The 27,915-nt window shown below is 40.5% G+C and overlaps 1 protein-coding gene across 3 annotated transcripts; it reads left to right on the forward strand.

Moving 5' to 3' along the window:
• UBXN2B (UBX domain protein 2B) lies at positions 1-27,915 on the forward strand. Of its 3 annotated transcripts, none has more exons than XR_013959300.1 (9): positions 1-116; positions 4,804-4,907; positions 6,440-6,590; positions 9,179-9,262; positions 10,056-10,165; positions 10,514-10,602; positions 12,460-12,597; positions 15,090-15,251; positions 18,462-21,260. XR_013959300.1 is itself a non-coding variant. In XM_080646324.1 (9 exons), exons 1-9 carry the CDS (start codon positions 36-38, stop codon positions 27,819-27,821), a joined length of 987 nt encoding a protein of 328 aa, XP_080502450.1. In that variant the 5' UTR covers positions 1-35; the 3' UTR covers positions 27,822-27,915. The 3 variants fall into 3 exon arrangements, 2 of the variants coding, with proteins under 2 accessions (XP_080502450.1, XP_080502449.1); XM_080646324.1 differs by lacking the exon at positions 10,514-10,602 and adding an exon at positions 27,790-27,915 and having other exon boundaries at positions 18,462-18,586; XM_080646323.1 differs by lacking the exon at positions 10,514-10,602.

Genomic DNA, 27,915 nt, shown 5'->3' on the forward strand with positions numbered 1-27,915 from the left:
TTCCGCTGGTGCGGGCACCTGCGAGCGGGTGAAAGATGGCGGAAGGCGGCGATGCGGGGCCGGGGGAGCAGGACAGACCCTCTGGGCCGAGACCGCCCAGCGCGCGGGACTTGCAGGTGCAGCGAGCGGCCGAGGCGGGGCCTGGCGGAGGGCGGGGCCGCGGGCGGGGGCGTGTGGGAGGCCGACCTGAGGACAGAATTGGGACTCGGGCGACGCAGCGTCCAAGGGTGTTCGTGGGAACAAGTGTCCGTTTCCCCTCCACCCCACTTGCACAGTAAGAAGTCACTGTTCCATTCAGAGCGGCATTTTGTGGGGTCGGTGGAGTGGGTCTGCGGTTGGTGTTCCAGGAGACTGGCCGCGGAGGAAAGGTTGACTGCTGGGGAGGGGAAATCGGCGCTCACTTAAAAAGTAGTAACAGGTGTGCTGGCTTGATCTTTGTTCTAGGTGCTGTTTCTGTCTTGAATATGAAAACGGTTCTTTTTTATCAGGTAGCTTTTCCCTTTTAAAGGGGTGAACTGAAGTAGTTCATCCTAGGGGTGCACAGCCTAGTGGTAAAGGCTACAGCCTATTAAACATTGCACCTAAGAAACGGGGAATTGAAACTGGACGATGTAACAGGACACGAACAGTGGGTAGCTACTCAGTAGGCGTGCACCGGCCTTTGCTTTTAGCGGATGCTTAACACAACTTCGCTCATTTTAGGCTTTTTTTTTTTTTTTTTGGTCTCCTTATGAGATCATGGATAAAATTCAACAAGTGGCCGTCTATAGCGAGCTTTTTAATGAAACATAAATGACACTGAATCCACAGCCTTTGTAGAAAAGTTCCATTCCTTTATAGCTTCATTCTCTACTTCTCTGAACAAATGTTGACCACCTGCCACCGGACATACTGCTGAGCTCTGGGGATGCTGAGGTACAGACATAGGACATCATACCCTCCGTTGGTGCTGGACACCGTTGAAAGGGATACAAGTGTGAAAAGACCTTTCTACCTTTTTATTTTTTAATAAAAAGATACGGATATATTTTGGGTAACATTTAAGATGGCGTATGACTGAGTGCCAAAATAAGCAGTGCATAAAATGCGGACTTGGAGAATGGTAAGGTCAGGTTAGGAGATGAGCCCAGTGTCCAATCGTTCCAGTGCCCATAAGTCAGTTCAGTAGGAGTAAAGAGCATCGAGGCATAGCAAAGCTGTCATCTACCTTACTTTCTATTGTAGACCGCCCTCACCAAGAGGCAGCACGGGATGCTGGGGGAACATGGAGATTCCCGTCAGGGCAACTTCGGTTAGCTTCTTGGTCCTGCCACTTAGTAGTTGTAAGGCCTTAGTGTCTTTATTTATAAACTAGGGGTGATGTTATTGATCATTGATCACCTGATTCTTGGCAAATTTACCAATAATCCAGTGGACTAATAATATGATTAATGATCAGATATTCTGATAGTGCCACCATCAATTAGAAGATAGGGTTTTTGTGTTTTTTTATTTATGAACTAGAGGCCCGGTGCACTCAGGAGCAAGGGGGAGGGAAGGGGCCCTCAGCCCGGCCAGCACCCTCTCGTAGTCCGGGACCCCTCGGGGGACATCCACCTGCCGACTTAGGCCCACTACCCGGGGAATTGGGCCTAAGCTGGCAGTCAGACATCTCTCTGGCAGCCCGCGAGCCCTCGGGGGACATCCACCTGCCGGCTTAGGCCCACTTCCTGGGGGATTGGGCCTAAGCCAGCAGGTGGACAGCCCTCAAGGGGTCCTGGACTGCAAGAGGGTGCAGGCCAGGCTGAGGGGACCCCCCCAACTCCAGTGCACAAATTTTATGCACCAGGCCTCTAGTGTTTAATATTAACTTATTGATAAGAGAGCTATGAGGATTTAGAAAAAAATATTATTTAGTTAAGAAAATTAGGATAGGTTTCATGAAGGATGGCTAAATGAGCCTTTGCAATACAGATAAGATTTCCATTTATGGGAAAGGAATAGCATAAAAGTAATTCATAGAACCCAAATAATATAGTCAGCTCCAGAGGAAATCCATAAAGGGCTATTCTTTTGTAGAGATTTCAGGGAGGTAAAATTTCCAAAAACTTGCCCTAACCGGTTTGGCTCAGTGGATAGAGCAGGGGTGGGCAAACTTTTTGACTCGAGGGCCGTAATGGGTTCTTAAACTGGACCGGAGGGCCGGAACAAAAGCATGGATAGAGTGTTTGTGTGAACTAATATAAATTCAAAGTAAAGGAGCGGAGGGAAGAGCAAGAGAACCCTCTGCTCTTTCGGCTCCGCGGGCCGGATAGAATAGCTGAACGGGCCGGATCTGGCCCGCAGGCCGTAGTTTGCCCACGGCTGGGATAGAGCATCGGCCTGTGGACTGAAGGGTCCCAGGTTCGATTCCAGTCAAGGGCATGTACCTTGGTTGCGGGCACATCCCTAGTAGGGGGTGTGCAGGAGGCAGCTGATTAATGTTTCTCTCTCATTGATGTTTCTAACTCTATCCCTCTCCCTTCCTCTCTGTAAAAAAAAATCAATAAAATATATATTTTTTAAAAAATTTCCAAAAACTTTGAGCCCAACTTGTCAGTCAGAGTGTCTGTCTCTGTTTCTGTCTCTATCTATGTGTCTCTCTAACTCTCATTTTTGTTGTTCTTAAGGGATAAAGTAGGAAAAGGCCATATGTACTGTATATACAAATAGCACTGCAGAAAGAAAAGAAATCTTGGGGGAAATGAAACACTGATATAATCATTATTAAACATTTTTAAATAATACCTCCTAGTAATGGAGCACTTGTCTTGTGTTTTACATACACTGTGTATTCCATAAAACAACTCTTTAAGGTAATTTTTTAATAGACATTTAAAGATGATGGAAGCTCTTAGAGAAGTTAAAAAATTTGCCCACCATAACAATAGGAGCCTAAGTTAGGATTTAATTCAGTTCTTTTAGATTACAAAGCACTTTCATAATTAGTATGTCTAGCAAATTGCTGTTAGAAATATGGAAGCTGATGTGTATGTGGTAGAGTGAGGGTAAAAATTTAGGAAGGAAAAATAAAGCCGTTCATTTTTGTGTTCTACTGTGTATATTTTATGTTTATTAATAGAATCTTCAAAGAATTAACTTGCCCCCATTTCCTGTTCTTCTTTTCCTCCAGAGGAAAGAAACCCTGAAAGCAGTTTTCTTATCTCTTGTGTTTTTAGAAGGAGCATCTTATCTATTTTATTGTGTGTTTTTGTTTTGTTTCTTGTTTTTTTTATTTTTCTTTCCCTCAAAGATTATGGCCATGCCAATTATAATTGAACTTGAGGCCTGGTGCACGGGTGAGGTCTCGTGGCCTGGCTGGCGATCAGGGCCAATTGGGGTTGTCTCTCACAGTCCCAGTCGGGGCCAATTGGCCAGGGGGAGGGACCACAGGAGGTTGGCTAGCTGTGGGAGCACATTGACCACCAGGGGGCAGCTCCTGCATTGAGCATCTGCCCCCTGGTGGTCAGTGTGCATCATAGCTACCAGCTGGTCGTCCGGTCATAATGGTCCCTTAGGATTTTATATATAGAGACTAGAGGCCCAGTGCACGAAATTTGTGCACAGGTGGGGTCCCTAGGCCTGGCTGGCAATCAGGGCCGATTAGGTTCCCCGCTTCCTTCTTCCCTTGCCACCCACGTGCTGCCACTGCGCGGTTCCCCACCTCTTCCTTCCCTTGCCGCCCACACGCACCACCACTGCACAGTTCCCTGCCTCCCCCCTTCCTCCTTCCCTCATTGCCCGCGTCCGTCACCACCTGGAGGAACCGGGAGGTTGGCCACCGGCCCTGAGGAGGGAGCCGGCCCTTGGCCCCCCTGGGAAAGAGGCCGCATCTGCCGCCACCAACCCCTGGTTTCCTGTCCCAGCCCAGGGGCCCGGCCCTGATCGGGCATTCGGGGCCTGTCGGCCACAGGGAGGAACCAGGAGGTTGATCGGCCATCGGAGCCTGCGGGCTGGGGGCAGCTCCTATGCTGAGCATCTGCCTACTGGTGTTCATTGCGCATCATAGCGACTGGTCATTCTGGTCATTCCGTCATAGTTGTCACTTAGGCTTTTATATATATAGATAGCCACAAGGGGCATTAAGGAAAGTTTTTCAAGTTGTTGCCCAAAAATATCAAAAGTGGGAACAAAATAATTTAATTCTGAAATATTTGGTTAACTTTTTAAAATTCCAGTTTCATGAACTATGTTTTATTTCATTTTGTAGATAGCCAGCCATATATCTTTAATGCTTAATTTGGTAGTATTGCTTTCTAAAAGTTATACAAACCATGTATGTAATTCATTGTCTTTCATTTTCCAGTGGCTTAATTTCCTAAACTTTATGAAACTTGTATGTCTGGTACACTTTTAAAAAGAATACTTTTGAAATTGTTCTATGTGTTTGGATTTTGAAAACTTGAACAGCTAAATGAAATAATTTTTGACATCTGATGGGAGCAGGTTGTGAAACATCTTCTTTAAAAGGATTGTAGAATTTAGGTTCAGCTTTGAAAATGATCTGTTACCAAATACTGTTTTTGAAACTGTTGAATAGTTATTTGAAAATAATTAAATAATTATTATAACTTTAATTTATTCTAATGTCTGTGACATGTTGGTTAGTTTTATAAAAGAAGAGTATGCATTGGTTTTATTTTGAAAGAGAGTCATCTTCTGAAGCAGCGGCCTTCATTAGAGCCCTTTACTATGCACTTACAAGTTAATGTTCTCATAATTTCTAGTTGTGTATGAGAGTTTATTTCTAGTATTATACTGTATAACTAATCTGTTATTTTATAGTTGGCCTTGGCAGAATTGTACAAAGGTGAAGTGAAATGCAAATCTTCCACAACTGATAGACCTAAAGCTTCCATCTTTAAAAGCCCACGAACACCACCTCAAAGGTAAGTTTTTCTCTTGTTTTTAAAAATTGTATACCTTTTTAGTTCACTAATCCCAAATTATTTTAAATGGCCTTGAAATCTTTTAAAAATAAACATTATCTAGGTTTTCCAGTGAGGTCTTTCTCACCCATACCCCTTCCTTTCTTTATCATTTTCTCTCCTTTTCTCTCCATCTTCCTTTCTCATTGCTACCTCTCTGCTGTACAGCTCCTAATACTAACACTTGTCTTACGAGCCAGCTATGTATGGTGCCAGATGGGTACTGGAAATATTGAAGGATCACTTTGTAAAGTATATGATTATCTAACCACTGTGCTATACACCTAAAACTAATACAAAATAATATTGAATATAAATTGTAATTTAAAAATACAATTTAAAAGAGAAAAGAAAAAAGAGCCACCTATGGTAGCATGTGGACCCTCAGTATAAGCTTGACAGAGCTTCCAGTGGCTCCTGCTTGGGGTAACCTGGGCTTCAGTGTATTGCCCGGAGCTCTAGCAGGATGGGGGCAACCCCACCTCCACTTCCACCCCTGCCCTCAGCAGTTGTGAGCCAGCCTTATGTTAGCTTATGTTAGTGGGTTCTGCTTGCTAGTCTCCACTGGTTCTTCAGGTGGACTTTTCCTTCACTTACAGTGAATTGAGAGCTGGTCTGCCCTTCCCTCTCTGTTCAGTTTTGCACATACTAATTTTGGAGAAAGTGTTGAAGGTGACCTTCATTCTTTGTCTCTAGTGCTGATATAATTTGCCCACTTACTTTTTGTTTTGTGGGTCAGTTCAGTGCAGATTTGAAACTTATTTGGAGGGAATGGGTAGTTAAAAACATGAGCTCTGATTGTCACCTTATACTTGAAGTCTCCATGTTGAATATTTCATTGGTTATATTTTCTGTTACTCTTGATTGAAAAAAATCTTAAAAGATAAAATAGGAAACTAATGTAGAGGCAATTTTTATGTTCTGGAAGACCATTATAAAGTTGGAGTGAGTAGAAATCAGTTTCTACATGGTTAATACGCTAAAAAACTTGTTTGTGGTCTAAATTATTTACTTTTAACACAGGGTTATAATTTTTCAGTCCAGAGAACTCTTAGGAGTAAACCCTCTATGTGTAGCTCTGCAGTCTAGATTTAGGTGTTCACACTCTCTAGAGGTCTCTTCACTAACGAGGTCCTTAGTGATTGTAGATTCCTCAGGGAAGAGACTTAGCTTTTGGTTGCCACCACTTATCCCCATCACACTCCAAAAGTGCGTTTGATAAGTGATTGCAAAGGGTGAGGGAGAAAGAATCAAGCCTGTTCTCATGCTGCATGCTGAGGTTGCTACAGGAATCTCTGCAAACTCCACGAGAAACTATATGAACTGTTCACTATTTAATTCCTTAATCCTATTTTTAAAATTAAATATTTTCACAGAAGGCATATAAATTATTCGTTTTACATTAAAGTTATTTTCTAAGACTGTAGCTTTTTACTTTAAAGTAGTTTATGTCTGTATTCTAAGTTTTTATTCATGGACTGTAATGTTTAAAGGTTCTATTCAAGTGAGCAAGAATACAGTGGATTGCATCTAGTTCAACCTTCAACTGGGAAAATAGTGAATGAACTTTTCAAAGAGGCAAAGGAACATGGGGCTGTTCCTCTACATGAAGCCACAAGAGCTTCAGGTGATGACAAATATAAGGTAAATGCTCAATTTCAAAACTAAGGATGCTACTTATGTATTTGATCTCCTCTGTAGGTTTTTAAAAAATTGATTTGAGAGAGAGAGGAAGGAAGAGAGGGAGTGAGGGAGGAGAGAGAGAAAGAGAGATTTGTTGTTCCACTTATTTATGCATTCATTGGTTGATCTTGTATATGCCCTGACTATGGATTGAACCTGCAACCTTAGCATCTCAGGAAGACACTCCAACCAACTTAGCTACCCTCCCAGGGCTATAGTTTTTTATATTACTATATAACACTAGTGGCCAGGTGCATGAAAGGGGAGCGGGTGTCCCTCAGCCCAGCCTACCCTCTCCAATCTGGGGCCCCTCGGGGGATGTCCGACTGCCAGTCTGCGGGATTGGGTCTAAACTGGCAGTTGGCTATCCCTTTCACAATCCGGAACTGCTGGCCCCAAACGCTTCTGCCTGCCAGCCTGATCACCCCCTAACCGTTCCACTGCTGGCATGATTGACGCCTAACTGCTCCCCTGCCAGCCTGATGGCCCCCAACTGCCCTCCCCTGCCGGCCTGATGGCCCCCAACTGCCCTCCCCTGCCGTGACCTACCTCCTCCACCGGGCCCCGCCTCCACTGTGCGTGCAGCCACGTTGTGATGACGTGAGGGCGTGACGCCACCTAGGCTATTAGTATAGATTATTTTTCTTACTGTATATTTCTCCTTTAAATATTTGATTCACTTTTATAAGGTTATAATCTTTCTATTGATGATTGTCAGTTGAGGCAGTTTCTTACATTTCTATGCAACTTCTCTATTTACCTTTTTATTTTGAAATAATTATGCTCACAGGAATTTGCAAAGGGTATACAGAGAGGTGTTGTGTACCTTACACCCTGTTTTCCCCAATACCCTAATGGCTAATGATGTTGCATTTTCCTAATGGCCTATAATGTTAAACATCTTCTCAGGTGCTTATTTGCCACTCTCTTTATTTTTCCTCTGTAATAAAATGTCTCTTCTTGACTTTGGCCCATTTTCAAATTGGATTATTTTGTTACAAACAAAATTGTTTAAGAGTTCTTTATTTTAACAGATATGGATTCTTTGTAAGATACATTTTTTTGTGTATATATTTCCTCCTAGACCAGTGGTTGGCAAACTACGGCTCGCAAGTCGCAGTTTGCCGCTCTGTTGACTAATGAGTTTGCCGACCACTGTCCTATACTGTAGCTTGTCTTTTTATTCTCATACCAGGGTTTTTTATAAAGCACAAGTTTTAAATTTGATGCAGTCCAATTTATCTTTTTTTTATGGATTATACTTTTAGTATTTTGTCTAAGAACTCTTCACCTAACCTTAGGTCCCAAAGATTTTTTCTGTGTTATCTAGAAACGTTCTTAATATCAAGAAACGTTCTTAAGTCAAGGTTCTTAATTCGTTTTGTGCAGAGGACGAATTGCTCCACCATTGATGAAAGGCTCTTTTTCTTTCATTGTATTACTAGAAGCCCGATGCACAAAGATTCGTGCTGGAATGGGCCTTCCTTTCCCTGGCTGCCTGCACCACCTTTCCGCTCCGTCCGGAGCGGCCTCTTTCTGCTCTGGCCCCACCTTTCCATGCTGCCCAGAGGCCCTAAGCAGCTGGAGTGGTGCGGAATGCCTGCATCGTCGTCATGGCGATGACGCAAGCGTCCTGCCCCATCTCCGGTCGCTCGGTGCCTGAGTATACAAATTAACCCACCATCTTTGTTGGGTTAATTTGCATACTCCTGATTGGCTGGTGGGCGTCATGAAGGTACGGTCAATTTGCATCTTTCTCTTTTATTAGTGTAGATTTTTGTACCTTTTTCAGTTTCTGCAAAACTTTCTAGATGCAATATTGGTATACTAAAGTGTATTTTTGTGTATAATTGCCATATGTTCTCATAATTAACATTTCCCAACCTGATTTCTCTTGTCAAATCATTTGGGGAGGTTTCCTAAACTACCACATGGTCAACCGGCCAGGGCAAGAAACGTAATTTCTTACTTGAATACACTTCTCTGTATTGTAACATAAGACTTTAATGTTAATATGCTGTTTTCCTGGAAAATATAAACCCATTTGACTGATTATAGTTAATTTAGTTTTAAAATACATATCACACACTAGAGGCCCAGTGCATGAGATTCATGCACTCAAGGGGGTCCTTCAGCCCGGCCTGTGCCCTCTCGCAGTCCGGGACCCTTTAGGGGGATGTCCACCTGCTGGCTTAGACCCGATCCCCCTGCTAAGCCAGCAGTCAGACATCCTTCTTGCAGTCTGCTACCCCTCACTACTATCACCCACCTGCAGAGGAGGCGGGAGAGGCTCCCGCCACCGCTGCTGTGTTCGCCAGTCGTGAGCCTGGCTTCTGGCTGAGGGGCGCTCCCCCTGTGGGAGCGCACTGACCACCAGGGGTCAGCTCCTGCGTTGAGCGTCTGCCCCCTGGTGGTCAGTGCATGTCATAGCAACCGGTTATTTTGCCATTCAGTCAATTTGCATATTAGGCCTTTGTTATATAGGATTATTGCAACATATTGCTTAATAAGCCTTAGAGAATTTTGAACTCACTTGCTTTGTATTTTAGTCCTTTACAGGCGGAGGATACAGATTGGGTAATTCCTCTTGTAAACAGTCTGAGTACATCTATGGAGAAAATCAGCTGCAAGATGTAGGTACAATAATCAAAGTGAAAAATTATAGATATTTGCCTCTAGTTACTACTGTTTATTTTAAAATTAAAGTTAGTAATATAAATATCTCTTTTTGTTTTCTTAATTTGTAAAACAGATTAAAAGGCCTAATTTGTAAGTTTTCAGTCTCAAATTTTATATTTTGTATCCCTAATGTGCCTTGCACTTAGAGATACATAACTATTTGTTGAAAGAATTGTATGAGTCACTGTAAAATAAGCTTATATATGTATGATGACGATTGTTATAAATGGTGTATTGTTATGATACAGAATGAGCTGAGTTGTAAACATAGCAACACCTAAATCATTATTTCTGTTACCTTTTGAAATTTCAGAGTTATTTTGAACGTGTAGTTTAGCCTTGGCGGGTCTCTGGAAGTTCTTTCTTGCCCCTTGGAATGAATATTTAAGTTCTGTATTAGAAGATATGGACACAAGGAGAGGGTGGGTGCAGAGTGCAGCTGGATGCTCTCATTCCTTTTGTTTTCTCAATGAACTAGAAATAATTGTGCTTTGAAGCCAGGGTCCAGGTGTGGGACCTGTGGGACCTTTGGTCTTTTAGCCATGGTCCATTTGTTAAGCTAAATACAAATCTGCTTAGCAGACACATGGTTTCACTTATGTCTTTATTTTAACTGAAGGGGAGTACAAATAACTCCATATTTTAAATTAAGTAAATTGTTTAATATCACATTTAAAACTTAAGATTGTTTGATGCAAATAGATTTTTGTATTTTCTTTATCTTTTTTTTTTTTCTGTGCTCAAAAGGTTCAGATTTTGCTTAAGTTGTGGAGCAATGGTTTCAGTTTAGATGATGGAGAATTGAGACCATACAATGATCCAGTGAATGCTCAATTTCTGGAGTCTGTTAAAAGAGGGTAAGCTGTATTATTGTGTTCTATTTTTTATTCAGGGTGGGACTCTTTTTTTTTTTTTTTTTTTAAGCAGAATGCCATTTAGTAAGACTCTACTGGTATATAAGAGTTGTATTATGTAAGTGACTACTGGGAGAAGGGTATTTCTAAGTATATAAAGGACATATTATTGTCTGTAAGTTACTCTTTTCACCTGTGGGGATTGGGAAGGCAGCAAGACATTGGTCCCTTTAAAAATCTGATGAAACTGTGGTCCCAACTAAGAAGAACCATCTCAGTATAATAAATCAATTAATTGATTAGCATGTAGTTGCCCATCCACTAAGCCACTGTCCTGCTTACTGTTGACAGGGTGACTCATTGCATGTATGCCTGAAATTCAGCAGCTTATATTAGAAATCTTTTAAAGTGGCATTACTGCTGGCAGAAGATTTCAAAAGGTTAGTTTGAAGTTATAATTTATGAAAGTATCCAACATACAGTACTCTGACCCATCTAAAGAACATCATAACTCACTAGCGCTTCTCACTGAAGAATAAAGTATTTTACTGAGATATTTGTGATGAACTGGGAGATTTAAGTAGAAGTAAAGGGACTGGAGTAGGAAGTTATACTCCACCCAGGAATTAAAGACAGGGCTTTTCCAAGTGATGAAATATATCCAAGTGGAGCAGAGATGAAAGTCATTGGAGTTGAGATACTGAAAGAAAACTCTGGAGAAAGGGTATTTTAGAACATTAATTAGCATGAATTTTGAATTTGAATTCATCAAAGATAATGTCAGGATACCAAAAAAAGGCAAGAAGTGCTGTAAGCTGTAGGCAGTATGTGGAAGTCATTGAGAAAGGTGGGAGGCAGTATATGGTGAGTGGTAAATACAAGGATATGATAGTTTAAGTCAATGCTATGGACTGGGAACCCTGCAGAGTCCCTGGGAAGAGATGGGAGTGATAAATAGGGAAAGGGTTCATCTGCTAAGTGAAGATCAGCAGTACAGTTGAAATCGATGCTTATTTCAAGATGGTAGAAGAAAAGAACTTATTGATGATGAATGTACTATAATATAGATTAAAACTAATTTGTTAAGTGAAAATAATCTATAAAGCTTATAGGCTACTGTTCACACAGTATGATATACTATTTTTTTAAAATTTGAACCACATCATATTCTCAAACTTGAAATTATGATCAAGAAAGTTTTAGAAAAGACTCCTTGAAAACAGTGATTGATATCAAACAGTGATTGTCAGCTATGTAATTGTTCCCTTTTTATAACAAATATTTTGTAATACCATCTTCAGTATCTCCAAAGAAAAATTCTTAAATCTATCTATGTATATTCCAAAAAAATTAAATTTTATCTTTAAAATATTGAGGGACTAAAAGAAAGTAATTTACCATAAAATTACACACTTTTCAATTTCTAAATGTCCAAGTATGACCACACCAGAAGATATAACAAAGTAGCCAGATAATTTGCACTTAAGTGCAGTCTAGCACTTCTCACATAAATGTGACAGGCATAAAAACAGAATAGGGAGGTACAGCAAGTTGGCGGCAACTTCATTACTATAAGTAGCAGTACAGTCAGGGATTTGCTGAAGTTCTAAACAAAAAGAAGTTGCAGTCTTCCCTCAGTTTATGTGGAAGATGGAAATTGCAAAGCATATTAAAACAGTACACACAAAAAACAGGTCTTGAGGTTTTGCTTATGTGTAAAACAGAGCCTAAGCCTTAGGTTTTAGGCTCAGACATTTTAAACAGTGTCATTCGTCATCATATGACTTTCTGGCAGGGCATTCAGTGGTTCTGTGGAACCCGAAACAAGTCTTCATTGTGCAAGATGACTCCCCGTGTCAGAGCATTATTCATCCCCTGCCCTGACTGGGCAGCATCACTCAGCAGCCACGCAGCAATCAGAACATCCCTATCATTTTGAAAACTTCCAGGAGTTTGGAAAGAAATATCTGCATTAACTGTTATGTCCTCATAGGAATTTCCTAGTGTTAATTTAGGTAAGAATTGCTGCCTTACAATTTTTCAGAAGCACTCCAAGATCACTATGACAACAAAAAATCCCTAATGTTGAGAATCTCTGAGGAATGATGTGATGCAACTTTAAGAAATAAATATCTATAGATAAGGAAATATCAATCATCACAGAAACTTTTCTATTACAAATTTATGCAAAAAATTGTGGTTTTCCAGTATAGCTCACAACTTGACAACAGTATAGATTCTTTTTTTTTTTTTTTTTTCCAAAAAGTTAACTAAAACCTTTTTCCCTTTTTTAAAAGAGAAATTCCCCTGGAGCTTCAGCGACTGGTTCATGGTGGCCAAGTGAACTTGGATATGGAGGATCATCAGGATCAAGAATACATAAAACCCAGATTGAGGTTCAAGGCTTTTAGTGGAGATGGACAAAAACTTGGAAGGTAGAATCTTAAAATGAGAAAAATACTTGTGTTTGTTCAACATGAATTTCCTTTGGAAATAAAATATATCAAAATAATCTAGAAAGTAAAAACTAAAACTTTGCTGATGGAATTAGATATGCAAATCTGGTGGCAATATTAGTAGCTAATACTTACCAGTTACCACATTCTTGGCCCTGTAAGCACTTTACATACATTAACTCATTTAATCTTCACAACCACCTTTCCATATGGATCCTGTTATTCCTTCTTTTGCAGATGCAATATTTTGCCCAAATTAATTGAGATGGGAAGTGATTAGCATGTAAGATTCAAACCAGGAACTCTGGCTCCAGAGTCTGTGCTTTTACCATTATACTATCTTGCCTCTTTCTAATTACATAGTGTCAAAGGAGGATATTGGAAGGGGTTGTTGATGAGATAAAACAATAGATTTCTTAGATCATAGCTTTAAGCATGCTTAAGTGCCACCAAGCTCTTGCAGCAAAGCAGTGTGCTTACGTTGGTTGTTCTCAATACATTTTAAGCAGCCAGTCTTTCTTCAAGTTATGGAAGCCCAATATATAAAACACATATAAAACCTGAGTTCCTCTGGTTGTAGGAGAAGGAGGAATTATCTCAGACATTTCCCAAGAACCCCTTGGATTCTGCTGAGCATAATTTAGGAACCAATGCACATGGTATAGTGTATGAGTGGACTCCTTTATAACAGCCTGACTTAAAAGACTCTTCATAAATCTTGTAAAATAAGTTGGTAAAAGTTACCCTCTACTTGTCCACATATCACTACAGGGGACCTGTGGGATTGAGGCATTAGTCATGTGTCCCACGTACCCTTTTGTGCATGTTTTATCCCTTTTTATATAATTCCTTCCCTTCCAAGTTCTTTTCATTTGCCTTGTGCACACTGGTTCTCTATTCCCCTCTCCTCAGAATAGGAAAGAATTCAGTATTGATTCTTTATCCTTGTCTTTCATATCTCAAGTCTCCATTTCTGTATCCTTTTCTGCTTTTGTTATTGGAGAAAAACGTTCCTTATCTTCCCCCATCACTAGTGGGAGTGGGGTTCTTGAGGTACCACTGGAATAAGCATTTCCGAGACTTCCACAGGAGGACGAGATATAGTAGAAAGCTTTATTTCTATGCAGTTACACCCCTGGGTTTCCAAAGTCCCATTTCCCTTAGACCAGTCATAGAAGAAGTGTAGCTGGGGTTTCAATAAAGCTAAAATGAGAGCTAGGGTCCAGAGTTTTTGTTCCATGTTGGAGTCGGGTCCAGTTCAGTATCAAGCTAGTTGAAATCCATTGGTCCGTTGTGTGTAGGGGTCCACATGGTCGTGGGCCACATGGAAGAATGCAAGGCAGTCAAGGGTGATCCCTGAGCCAAGTGTGCCAAGAGCATAAGAGAATGAGCTTCTTCGTTTAGGGGATTATACATCCCAAATTTCCATGCACTTGCAGTGGCCACACTCATCCTGGCCAACCATCTGTGTCACCAGGTGTGATTGCCCGGCAAGTTCCTTCCCTTTGTCATCCCAGCTTTACTGGGCATGCGTCTATCTTCCCTCTGTCCAGTCCGCTCTCCCCAGTGTTTCGCAGGGAACATGCCTGTAATGTCTGGCCTTCCCTTTGCTCCTGTCCTATTATTAATAACTAGCTGATTATAATGGCATCACTTTTCGAGACTGATTTCTGAGACATGTAGGAAATACAAGTACATATGTTAACCTGCCTTTTTTAAAGATCCACACACGTCCTTCAGTGCCCAACAACTAGATTTTGTTTGGTAAAGTGTTCTAGGACTTAATGGTACAGGCACACCTTGTATTATTGCACTTCAGTTTATTGAGCTTCATAGATGTTGCATTTTTTTTACAAACTGAAGGCAAGACCCTTCACCAGCAAAAAGATTACGACTTGCCTTATTGTGATACTTATTTTAGTGTGATACTAGCTTTATTGTGGCGGTCTGGAACCAAACCTGAATCTCTGAGGTATGCCTCTATAACATACCTTCATGCCCCAGTATTCCTCGATTTTACAAATGACATAACTGGGATTCAAAGAGATTAATTTACTTAAGTTTACGCAATGAACATAGCTGAGATTTGAAACCAAGTCTGTCTGTGCTCTTAGTCATCTTTTGATGTTAACTCAAAGTTGCTCAATTTCTGACTAAAGGCCTGTGTGTACTAAACAGTTTCATGAAATTTCAAAGGGATAAAGAAGGAAGGAGCACACAAATAGGCTTTTCAAAGAGATTGGATAAACTAAATCAAAATCATAGGGTCCAAAATAACTGTAATATAATGAAAGAGCTTGGAGGAAGTATAGGAGACCAAAGGGAGCCATGTTCTTGCTAGTCCAGAAGCCAGAGGAGGGGCTGGCTGGAGAGTCAGGGATAGGTCTCAGTGGTTATGCCACTGTCTTCAGTTTGTTATATGTCTTATGTGTTTGCATTTGTTTTCTAACTCTTTCATTCTTATTTCATAGCCTTACACCTGAAATTGTCAGTACACCTTCCTCCCCAGAAGAGGAGGAGAAGTCGATACTTAATGCAGTTGTTCTGATTGATGATTCAGTGCCAACAACAAAGATTCAAATCAGGCTGGCAGATGGGAGTCGTTTGATACAAAGATTCAATAGTACTCACAGGTAAGCTTCTGGTTTACTCTCACAGATACAGTTACTGGTCTGTGTAAACTGTATGTGACTGGAGTAATGAAGAATATGAAATTCTTTAGATTTGCAGTAAGTTTTTGACAAAAGAAAAAAATAACTTTAAAAGGGTAATCGTTATGTGTAAGAAGTGAAATACTTAGTAGTTAAACATCCTTTGTAAACTCCAAATACTAATGCAAATCCATGTATTACTCATAAAAACAAAATCATTAAAAGCTGCAGTTTTGCACTGTTGCTAAAACCACATAAAGTGGAATCAGATTTAATTTAATATTAAAACTTTATTTGGACTTTACTCATATAAAAATTTATGGTAATACTGGTTGGATTAACTTCATAATATAAACTTATGCTGCAAAGTTTAATTGTGCTTGTCAAATACTTCAAATAAACGGTTTTAAATGCTATTTCACTATTCACTTGTAAATTAACACTTGTGCTAATACAATTATTTTTGTTTATTGTATGCCTTTGCAGGGATACATTTATGATCTAAGTTGAGTATTGTGTATATGTGAAAGAAATTCTTTTTTTACTTTAAATCATTTTTTTATTTTTCAATTACAGTTGACATACAATATCATATTAGTTTCAGATGTACACTGAGTGGCCAGATTATTATGATCTCTGAACGCATAATAATCTGGCCACTCAGTGTGTGTGTGTGTGTGTGTGTGTGTGTGTGTGTGTGTGTATTAGAGGTGCATGAATTTGTGCATGGGTGGGGTCCAGCCAGCCGGGCCAGGGGGAGGGGACATGGGAGATTGGCTGGCCTGCCTGCTGGTCAAACTCCTGGTCGAGGGGACAATTTGCATATTAGCCTTTTATTATATAGGATATACACTGAGTGGCCAGATTATTATGCTTTCAGAGATCATAATAATCTGGCCACTCAGTATACAACCCAGTGATTAGACATTATCTTACTAAGTGATCATCCTGATAAATTTCATACCCATTTCTCACAATTATTGTTATTAGAATCTTATTGACTGTATTCCCTATGCTGTTCTTTACATCCCCATGACTATTCTGTAACTACCAATTTGTACTTCTTAATCCCTTCACCTTTTTCACTCATTCCCCCTCCCATCTGGCAACCGTCAAAATGTTCACTGTATTTATGAGTCTGTTTCTGTTCTGCTTGTTCATTTGTTTTTCAGATTCAATTATTGTTGGATATATATTTATTGCCATTTTGTCATTCATTTTCACCTGAGATGGGCAGTCCAGTTGCATCCCCTATGTGTACACCCTCCTCTTGTAGTTGAGCCTTGATTGCTATTGGCACCACAATGGGAGGGATTTACCCCCGGCCTATAGACCGCAAGGACTGGCTGGTTCCACCATGGAGTATCAGCTGTGCAGGGACCCACCCACAGAGTAGGACTTACTTCAGTGCAGCTCTGTTGCCTGCTGAGTCTGTCATTTGAGTTTGTCACTTGTGGAAGTGGTTGGGTGGTACTTCTATGTGATCTAAAGCTGTCCATCAGGTGTTCTGGCTGTGGGACCTCCTGGGAGGTTCAGGCAAAGGTCAGCCACCCCTGGTGTTTGCCTGGGGCCAACTGGAATGAGTTACAAAGCATTCTGCTGATGGATGCTACTTGTGCTGGGCTTGGAGGTGCCCAGGAGAGGCCAAGCTGTAGACCAAGGCTCAGTGCCACTACTGTCCAGCCTGGGGCCATGTAGTGAGAGGTAAAGGACATACCAAAACCAGATGCTACTCATTTGAAAGGTTTTAGTAATGTGTGAAGCATGAGCCAAGACAGGCTGTATGTATGGAAAAGCCATTGGAATCACTTGGGTGGGCCTGCAAGTTGTCTGGCCTGCAAAGTGGGTGGGGCGGGTCTCAGGAAATCACCAGGACAGGACTAGCAGTGTTAGCCAATTTGGTGGAGCCTCAGATGTGGCGCTCACCTGCCAGTTCTATGGGGGGAGGGCTCAGAAAAGGAGCAGTGGCCTCTGCCAGCACTTTTCTCTGGGAAAAAACTACCCCTCCAGCTCTTCTCCTGCTGCCACCCCACCCCGTGTCAGACAAGTCAGTTCTTCTCAGTATGTCCCTGGTAGCTTTCAAGCAGCTGCCCCAGTGCTGGAGCTCTGAGGAAGTGCATTCAAGTAAGTCCATGTGTGGGCCCTTTAGGAGGAACTGCCTGTGGCCCTTAGTTGGTTAGAGCCTCATCCCCATACACCAAGCTTGCGAGTTCAATCCTCTGCCAGAGCACATACAAAAATCAACCAATGAATGCATAAATAAGTGAACAACAAATTGATGTTTCTCTCTCTCCTCCTTTCCTCCTTTTCTCCTTTTATTCCCTCCCTCTCTCAAATCAATAAAAAAAAAAAAAAAAAAAAAAAAAAGAACTGCCTGGGACTCCAGAAGCCCTCTGTCTCACTCATCCACAATCCCCACTGGTTTCTATTCAGCCAGAAGGAATGGGGACTTCTCCGCACTGGACCCCTGGGCTGGAGGACGTGATTTGGAGCTGGGTCCCTTCTCTCCTCAGGGGGGCCGCCACAGCCAAGATACCCCTCCCAGTTTTTATTTGCCACATATGAGTGTGGGAATAGCTTATTCTGCGTCTCCACCCCTCCTACCAGTCTCGACGTGACTTCTTTATATTCTCAGTTGTAGGACTTCTGTTCAGCTAGATTTCAGTTGGTTCTGAATTGTGGTAGTTCTGTAGTTGTAATTTTGATGTAGTAGTAGGAGAATGTGAGTATGGCATTTACTGATGCCACCATCTTGACCAGAAGCCCTATGTCAAAGTAATGTTTAAAAACTATTCTTATGACTTACACTTTTCATAGTTTCAGACTCACTTTGACAGAGGCCAATTTGAGGTACCTTTCTTTTTTTGGGTCGAGTGCTGCTAAAATATTGTAGGGCCTGCACTTTTCATTATAATAACATGGTTGGCATTTATTTTATGCATAACTCATCTGAAGGTCGTCTTTTTTTACAGTAAAAGTAGATACTAGGTACACTCCAAAGTTAATCCTCATATTTCGTCTTAAAGCTAAAATAAATCCATCCATTGAAATAGTGTAAATTAAAGAAAATTACAACACATTTAAATAAGGATTAGAATTGTGTGATTTTTTTTATTATTACCTAATTTTAGCTAAAAGCTTACATGGTAATAAGACTTCTGTATTACAAATTATTTTTATCTTATTTCTCAGGATCCTGGATGTTCGGGACTTCATTGTACAGTCCCGTCCTGAATTTGCAACTCTTGACTTTATTCTTGTAACTTCATTTCCAAGCAAAGAGCTAACAGACGAAAGCCTGACACTACAAGAAGCAGGTATTATTAACACTGTGATTCTCCAGCAACTGAAATAATGCAACTCCTATTCATGCAGTAATGCAAAGGAGAGATGATGTGCCATATTAATAAGGAAAACTTACTTATACAAGTATCAAATTGTTTTTATAATTTATACAGATGCATTTTGGTTTTATTCTTATTTTATCCCCCAGCCTTAGTATAGATGAATTTGAACTAGGAGTAGATCTTGAGATAAATATCTTTGAATTATTATTTGTAGAGCTGGCTTATGTTGATAGCATTTAAGTACCCAGAAACCAATTTGTTACATGCCCAGAGTTCATGTAACAATATTTGTTGGCAGAGAAAATTAACACAATTCCATTTTGATAAATTTGGTAAAATTTGCAGTAAAATTTCTTGATGATGCATTGATCAGAAGCCATTAAGGAATTTCCTGATCAAATGTTTTGAAAATTTACCTGTAATATATACTAAAGAATATCTGTATTCTGATTTTGAAATACTTTGATCATGCAATGATTATTTCCCCTATTAAGATATTATACATCCTTTTTACTTACTGACTTAGCTATATTACTGTATCAAAAATACAGTTCAGTCTTGTATTTTATAGAACTGTGAACATTATAAACTTGAAACAAACATAAAGGTCAGCTATTCTTGAGATGTGGTAAACAGCACTTTAAAAAAGAAGAATTACAATCCCTCCCAGAGCTTGCCTTGATCACATTCATTTATTCAGTCAACACATTTTTTAGGGGGCCCACTATAAATACTAAACTGTGCTAAGTGTCAAAGCCAGAATGTTTTCTACTTCAGAACAAAACTAGTATAGATATACAGGAATGTCAATTCTGTCAGGCCCAATGGATCTGAAAAAAGACCAGCGGAAAGGTTTGCATTCCTGCTGAAGCCAGGTATTTCCTGAGTGAGGCAGGTACATCAGGAATGATAGAAAAATTTGTTCTTCCCAGACACCATTTCATCTTAGGTCACCACTCCTGGTTAGTTTTCTATTGCTGCTATAACAAGTTACTACAAACTTAGTGGCTCATAACAGCAAAGATTTATTATCCTCTAATTCTATAGGTTAAACTAGTCTCACTGGGCTAAAGTCAGGTGCTGACAGGACTGCATTCTTTCGGGAGACTCTGGGAGAAGCATTTCCTGGCCTTTTCAACTTCTGGAGGCCACTTGCATTGGTAGGCCTGTGGCCCTCTGTTCCCATCTTCAAAGCCAGCAAACATTGAATCTTTCTGACCGTTCTGTCATCATATTTCTGTGACAACAGCCAGGAAAGGTTCTCTGCTTTTAAGGACTCATGTGATTACATTGGGTCCACAAGGTCATCCAGGATTATCTCCTCATCTTAAGGTCTATAGTAACCTTAACCACATCTTTAAAGTCCCTTTTACCATGTAAAGTAGCATCTCAGATTCCTTCTGGAGGCTCCCGGAGTAAATCTCTTCTTTGCCTCTTCCAACTTTTAGAGGCTGCTGGCATCCCCTCACTTAATGGCTGTATCCCTTCAGTTTCTGCTTCTGTTCTTACCTCTTTTAGTCCCAACTTTAATTCTGCTTTCTCTTATAAGGATCCTTGTGATTATGTTTTGTTTTCCTAGATAATCCAGGATAATCTCTCAAAATGCTTACTATAATTACATCTGCAAAATGCACAGATTTGAGCATTAGAACATGAGCATTTTGTGGGGCCATTCTATCTACCACAGTTTACTCCTGCCTCAAAAGTTCACATCCATCCCAAATAACGTTATCCCATCCAGAGGTGCTCAAAAGTTTCAAACCATTACAGCATCAACTTCAAATGCACTATCTTATCTGAATTTCACCCTCTCAAAAATTCCAAATCTCATTTTAATCATCTAAGATAGGTATGAGTAAGGATTTGGGTGTGATTCCTGAAAGATACTTTTTCTCCATCTGTGAACCTAGAACCAGTGATCTTCTCCCAAATACGAAGGGAGGACAGGCATAGAATAACAGTTATAGACATTCCTGTTCAAAGAATCAGAAAATGGATTGAAAAAAGGAGCTACCAGTGCCAGGCAGTTTAGAAAATGAGCCAGGCACACTCCATTCAGTTTCAGAGCCTGGGCATAGTCTTCTGTGCTGGCAGCACCATCCTCTCGGCTTGTGGACATCCTTTCAGAGTCTTAACTTCTTCATGAAAGGCAGCACATGTGTGCAGCCGAGTAGTTTTGTCTCAACTTATTTCTTACCTGTGGAATTCTGGGAGGTCTGATCATCTCTCATTTCACACACTCTCTATACCTTTCCATTTAAGATGGCCATGTCTGCTGGTATAACATTCTCAAAAAACATGGGGATCTTCTGTTTAAGTTACGGAGATTCACTGTAGACCAGAGGCTCCTCCACATATTTTTCCTAGATAATCTCAACTCTTTCTGACTTTTTCTGAGATGGCTGGTGGGTCTGTAAGTCATACCCCTAATCTCTTCAAAGAATCTTTTGTGTGACTAAATACTCAGGCCTTTCTTATCTTTCTTGAGTATTAGCAAAAGTTGTACAACTACCCCCTTATCTCTTTCCCCAGAACAGGCTTTCCTGAATCTCTTCATTTAAAAAAAAAAAAAAAAAAAAAAATATATATATATATATATATATATACACACACACACACACACACACACACACACATATATATACATACATATATATATATATATATATGTATATATATATATATATATGTTTTTATTGATTTTAGAGGGAAAGGGATAGAGAAATAGAAACATCAATGAGAAAGAAGCATAGATTGGCTGCCTCCTACATGCTCCCTACTGGGGATCGAGCCCACAACCCTGGCATGTACCCTGACCGGGAATCGAACCAGTGTCCTCTTGGTGCATGGGTCAGTGCTCAACCAATAAGCCACACCAGCCAGGCCTGAATCTCTTCATTTTAATGTCTTTTTCCATCTGAGTAGGCTGAGAATTTCCAAGTCATCAAATCCTATTTTCTTTATATTTATTTAACAGTTCTTCTCTCAATTTATCTGTCTCCTCCCACATCTATATATATAAAAGCCTAAGTGACGGTTACAACCAGAACTACCAGTCGACCAGTTGCTATGATGTACACTGACCACCAGGGGGCAGATGCTCAACACAGGAGCTGCCCCCTGGTGGTCAGTGCCCTCCCACAGCCAACCTCCCACGGCCCCTCCCCCCTCCCCCACCCCCACCAGCTGGCCAACCTCCTGTGGCCCCTCCCCCTGGCTGGCCAACCTCCCACGGTCTCTCGCCCCTGCCGGCCGCTGTCCCCCCCACCCCCCTGTAGGCCCTGATCGGGGGTGGAGGGGGGTCGGCCGGCCAACCTCTCAGTCCCTTCCCCCAGCCAGCCTGCCCCCCATAGGCTGCACCCTCCACCCTTTGCTTAGAAATCTCTTTAGCTAAATATAGTAAGTCTTTCACTTATAAGTTCTGCTTTCCACATTACTGCAGGACAAACTTCAGCTAAGATTTTGCTAGTATATAACTGTAATCTCTTTTTCTTTAGTTTCTAACAGCATGGTCCTCATTTCCTTCTGAGCCCTCACTGGCAGCACCTTTAATGTCCTTATTTCTCACGACAATTTAGATATTTTCCATGACAGTTTACCATTCTCTACCATGCTCCTTACCTCTTTTGAGCCCTCACTAGCATTCATCCATATATCTGCTTACAGTGTTCAAGGAAATCTTGACTTGTTCTGTCATGCTCCTAAAACTTCTCTCATCCTCTAGCCACTGCCTGATTTCAAAGCCGTTCTGTCTTTCAGGTGTTTGCTGTGGCAACACCCCACTTTCAGGGATCTAGAAATGTGTTCTGTGCCAACTCGCTGCCAGTTGACTTGATGTGCCAATAGGAGATTTGGAATTCACCTTTCTCAGGGGGCTCTGGGTATTTATTTATTCTTAATATATTTTTATTGATTGTTACAGAGAGAAAAAGGGAGAGAGAGAGAGAAACATCAAGGAGAGAGAAATGTCATTGATCAAGTGCCTCCTGCACACCCCCTACAGGGGATCGCCCACAACCCGGGCATGTGCCCTGACCAGGAAGCGAATGTGAACTCCTGGCTCATAGGTCAACGCTCAACCACTGGGCCACACTGGCCCGGTGGGGGCTCTGGTTATTTTAAGGCAGTGAACTTACCTGTATTAGGGGTTCTAATACTGGGAGTGCTAACAGAAATTCCATAGATAGAAGTGTTGATCCAACCACCACAAAGAAAACTTTTTCTGAATGTCATAACATAGAGTAAGAAGATTATTCCTGTATTCCCCTCAGAATAGGAAGCAAACAACTTGGAGAATATATAAATAATAGTTCAAAGAAGCACTCTTAGTTCAAAAAGATGTCCAGGGATACCACTGTCTCAGGAGCAAAATCATCTTTCTAAGGAAATAATCTATTGAAACAAATGAGCATTTTAAATAAAAGGGCATTTTCCTGTTTTGGATTACCAAAACCAAGGGGAAAATAACCAGCCCCTGTAATATTTGAAATTTTATTCTTGCAATTTCTTTTTATCAGTTTTGTGGAGTGTCTAGCACATATAAAATAGCTGCCAGTTTTGTATATAATAGTCTTCCAAAATATAGAGATTTGCATTAGGAGAGAGAATTAAACATCCAGAAGGGATGAACAAGACTTTTACATGAACTACATAGTATTTTGCTTCATTTAGAGTCATTTTCCTGATTTTTTTTTACTTAGTACAGTCACTGTAACTTTTAAAATCTATAATCATCTCAAAGGAGAATATGTCAACAATGAGCAGTTAGACAACCATGTATGAAGTCAGTTGCTTTGCATGATGTGTGTAATCAAAAAGTTTTTAAGTGTCTGCTTACCAATAAAGAATGTTCTCACTGAAACTCATTGAAAATCTTTTTCAAAATTTCCTTGATTTGTAGTTTTATTTGAGTGGCTTAATAGAGTCTTTTAAGCATGAGTAACATTTCCTGTGGTACAGCTTTTTAATGGGCAGAGAAGAACCTGAATTGGAGCAATGTTATCTCAATTTCCCATTACTGTTTCTATTTTTATTCCACAAAAGTAAAGGTGTAAATTTTTGTCAACTTTTTGCCACAGTAGATTTCTGAAAACAACATATATTGTTGATAAAGTGCATCATGTTTTCCCCTTGAGTTTTTGTCCCTGATCAGTGATGCAAAAATTCAGCGGAGTAAAATTGAAGACCTGATTGGCTTCATTGAGCAATTCATGAATGAGGCAGCATCCAGGGCTATAGAAAGGGGCAGGTTTTTAAAGGCAAGGCAAGGACAAAAAAAATTATTTCAGGTCTAGGTAACATATCTATGGCGGACAGAAAGGATCTGTGGCAGATTACATCATCTTCCTGTGAACAAAATGAGGGGCTGTGTAGTAAACCTGACAAGGTCAGGGGCCACTTGGCAGGCTACAAGCCTGACCTAAAGTAACCACACAGGGTGGTCTGATCACATATTCCTAACGGGGTAGGTCACAGCCCAGGCCTCTCACTTTCTTAGCAAAAGTCAGTCTTTACCTTAAGTGAGTCATGTCCATTGTTCTTATGAATCTAAGATAACTTACCTTTGAAATGTCAGAGTAATTTCGTTTTATAGACTCCGCAGAGCACAAGCGCCCACCACAGCATACCACAGAACCCCTCATTGTTGTCTTGTTCCCCGCACACCATCCCCATGTGCTGTAAATGCTAACTATTTTCTACCCTGTACCAAACAATGTAGAAGAAGTATGTGTTTCTCCATTTTGCCTTTTACCCAGTCCTAGAGATTTCCCCGCTTTGCTTTCTCCTGCCTCCTTAATGTACCAGCAGTGGACTTCATGTTCCTTCCCTGTGTTTTTTTCTTTGAATTTAAGTGCATGAATGAGACTGCAGAACTACCATTCTCTGGAGCATTTTCTCAGTCTGTTGAGATCTTGCTTCCAAGCATGTTGTAAAATTTGGCTCAAATAAACTCTTATAAAACTTCTCTATAGGTTTGGACATTCTTTCCTCTATATTCCTCTGAGGGGTGGGGAAAGGCCTATGTGGCAGATTACCTTATTGGTGATGGCCAAAAGATTTCACTTCCCACTGACCAGTTCTGACGACCTTCCTGGGGGACGTGGAAGCCCAGTTAGCTTAGGTGTTAAGTCGTGGCTTGCATAGCACGTAACTCCATTTGGGGCTTGTTTCTTTTTAACAGTGGTCAGGGCTTGTCTCTTCTAATGTCAACAGGTTTTATCATTCTTATCCTAGGATCAGGAATAGTAAAAAGTATAATTTTGAGTTTTCTATCAGAATCTGTTGTTTAAAGAGGAACAACAAGTACAAATACTCAGAACATCAGTAGGTAAATGTGAAAGCAGGAACATGGTTGAGTACCAGTGGAGTCTTGCTCCCAGCAGCATGGGATCTTCAGTTGGGCCTGGACTTCTGAGCATAGGATGTGATAGGATGAAGTAACATCTTTATGGAAAGAAATGCTCTGCCTTTCTACAAATCAGTCTCAGGTTTAACATTCCCATAACATTTTTATTAATGTGGTAAAACTGTATGCAAATAAATGTTTTATATGTGCATCATATAAAATGATAATGCCAAGAGTAGGAGGTCTTTTTCCCATTGAGACCTATTTTAAATATTTATAATGTAAGTAGATGTTACTGTTTGAAATATTATCTACATAGGTGTTCTAGGGCAATGCAAACTAATCTGACTTTATATTCTTTAATATTAAGCATTATATGATTTATTTACAATAAGGAGCACATATCTTAGAGATAACTACTTGAGTTTCACATTTATTGAGAGCTTGCAAAGAGCAGAATCCTATATTGGCAGTAGCCTGTTGCTTATGATCAGTGTCACAGTTTGTTATTCTGACCTCAGTGTAAATGTGACTTCTTCAGAGACCCTTCCCTGATGCCCACCTGAAATCATCCCCTCGTCTCTCTCAGTCACATACTCTGTTTACTATAGACCATTAGCAATACCTGGTAATTTCTGGGTAATTTTACTTTTATCCCCATTTCTAACATGGAGATAATCTTCCCTGTTCCTCCTGTCATATGCAAAAGCAATTTAGGAACACAGTAATGTCCTTTATTTAAGGGGAAAATAATCCATGAATTGGGGGGTATGGTGCCTCACAAACAGTGGAACACTGTTCACAAAGAATTTGGGGCAAGAAGTGAGTTTTATAGAGCATTAGAAGAGGCAACTCGGACACAGGGCAGGATTGGCTAGGAGGGCAAGGATTTCCTTGTAAAGCTAGGAGGTCCTATTTCTAGGACAAGGTGAGCTAGCTAAAGCTGACTTGGAGGATTGTGGTTGGTGTAGTAGATTAGGTTTCCTTGAGAGGTGTTTCCCATAAATGCAGCTGACTTGGGGTTAGATTTGTGACGTGGGGCGGCCTCCATTTTGTGAGTCCCAATATACGAATTAATCTGATCACCAAGATTCTCAGAATGCCAGTTTTTGAGAGCTTTGGTTTTTCTTATCCCTGCTGTATCCTTAGAGCCTAGAGCAGTATCTTCAATGTAGGAGTCACTGAGTAAATGGTTAAAAGTAATAAGTCAGTGACTTAAGAATGGGACCCTCTGAATATTGGAATATATGCATTCGTGTATTTTTTGTTTTTGTTAATCCTGTGAAATGTGAGGGTTATTTTTTCCTTTGATTTTTTTTTTTTTTTTTTTAAGAGGGAGGCCGGGATGGCGGGAGAAACATCTTGGTGAGAGAGACACATGGATTAGTTGCCTCCTGCACACACCCCAACTGGGGATCAAACCTGCAACCCTGTGGTGTGCTGGTCACTGTACACATCGGCCAAGGCTACATTTGTGTTTTAAAAACGAGAGATTCCGAATAGCGCCAACAAAGTTAATAATGGCAGTAGAAAACATTTGTACATTTTGATTGGGTTGTAAAGGAAGAAGCAGAGAAGTGTTGTAGAAGTGGTAGCTTTGGCTCATTTCCAGGCATGGTAGCACCTATACCTGTAAGTGAATGGTCCTGGCAGTTGCCAATGGTGGAATGTGGGTGAAGAGGGCTAAGGAATGCCCTCCTGAGATGCTAACAGTATGTGAAATGCCTGGATTGCCTGGATCTCAGTAAGAAGGAAGGTGCTATGAGTCTAGAAGTGGTAGGGGTAAGGAAGAACACTGCTCTATGAAGTCATGATGGAGACTCAACCTGGTAAGTTCTGCAGTATTTGATTCCTCAGAAAAGTATGCTGGTCTTTCGTCATGTAATCTGATTGTTTATAATTACAATTTTTTATAATACCTCATCATTTATTTACTTTAATTCTGATAACCCCCAAAAGTGAGTTGATTTGGTGAAATTTAATCACAATAAATTGGGAGTATGCTAAAATATATGTAAACACTTTTGTGAACTAAAATGCTACAGAAAGATGATAATGGAGGTTTAATCACCTACCACTTGTGCCTTTGAAATCACACTAGTTTGAGGAGATGTTGACTTTGGCTGCACTCTCAATTTGGCTGAACTTATAAAGAAAATTCTCACTTGTCATTAGATATTGTTCTTGTTCTCTAAATTAACGCCATTGCCCAATCTTGCACGCAAGCAAAGAAAGCAGAAATGACCTGGAGTTACCGATTTCCAAATAACCTTTAAGCAGACAAGGATATCTGCAAACATCTATGAGTTTCAATGTTCTTATTTTTCAGAAACGTAATGATGTTATACAGTTCTCCTAATTTTGATATTCCTTAATAGCAACCTTTTATGTATGTTAAAATACTCAACTAGTACTTCTTTAATTTGCATAGATTTCTTTTTTTAAAAAAATATATTTTTATTGATTTCAGAGAGGAAGGAAGAGGGAGAGAGAGATAGAAACATCCATGATGAGAATCATGGATAGGCTGCCTCCTGCAGGTCCCCCACTGGGGATCAAGCCCACAACCCGGCATGTGCCCTTGACCGAATCGAACCTGGAACCTTTCAGTTCGCAGGCCGACGCTCTATCCACTGAGCCAAACCAGCTAGGGCTAGATTTCATTTTTAAAACATAAGCACAAACCTTAAGTACATTTGACATTAAAAATGGCACCAGAGCTTACAATTATAAATGATCAGGAGTTCTCTATGTGCAGTCCTCCAAATAAGAAGTTACTTTAATGCAGAATTACATCCTGAGACACACCGTAATCCTTTTGTTTTAGATATAATGAAAATAGCAAAGAAGCTAGATTAAATTGCATGCCACGCCATGCCTCAGTGAGTGCTTGGCATGCATTCATTTGATCTCACCTCCTCAGATGCACAGGACCACTGATGATTCACAAACT

This window comes from Plecotus auritus, assembly GCF_963455305.1.
Source record: "Plecotus auritus genome assembly, chromosome: 11".
Lineage (NCBI taxonomy): Eukaryota > Metazoa > Chordata > Mammalia > Chiroptera > Vespertilionidae > Plecotus > Plecotus auritus.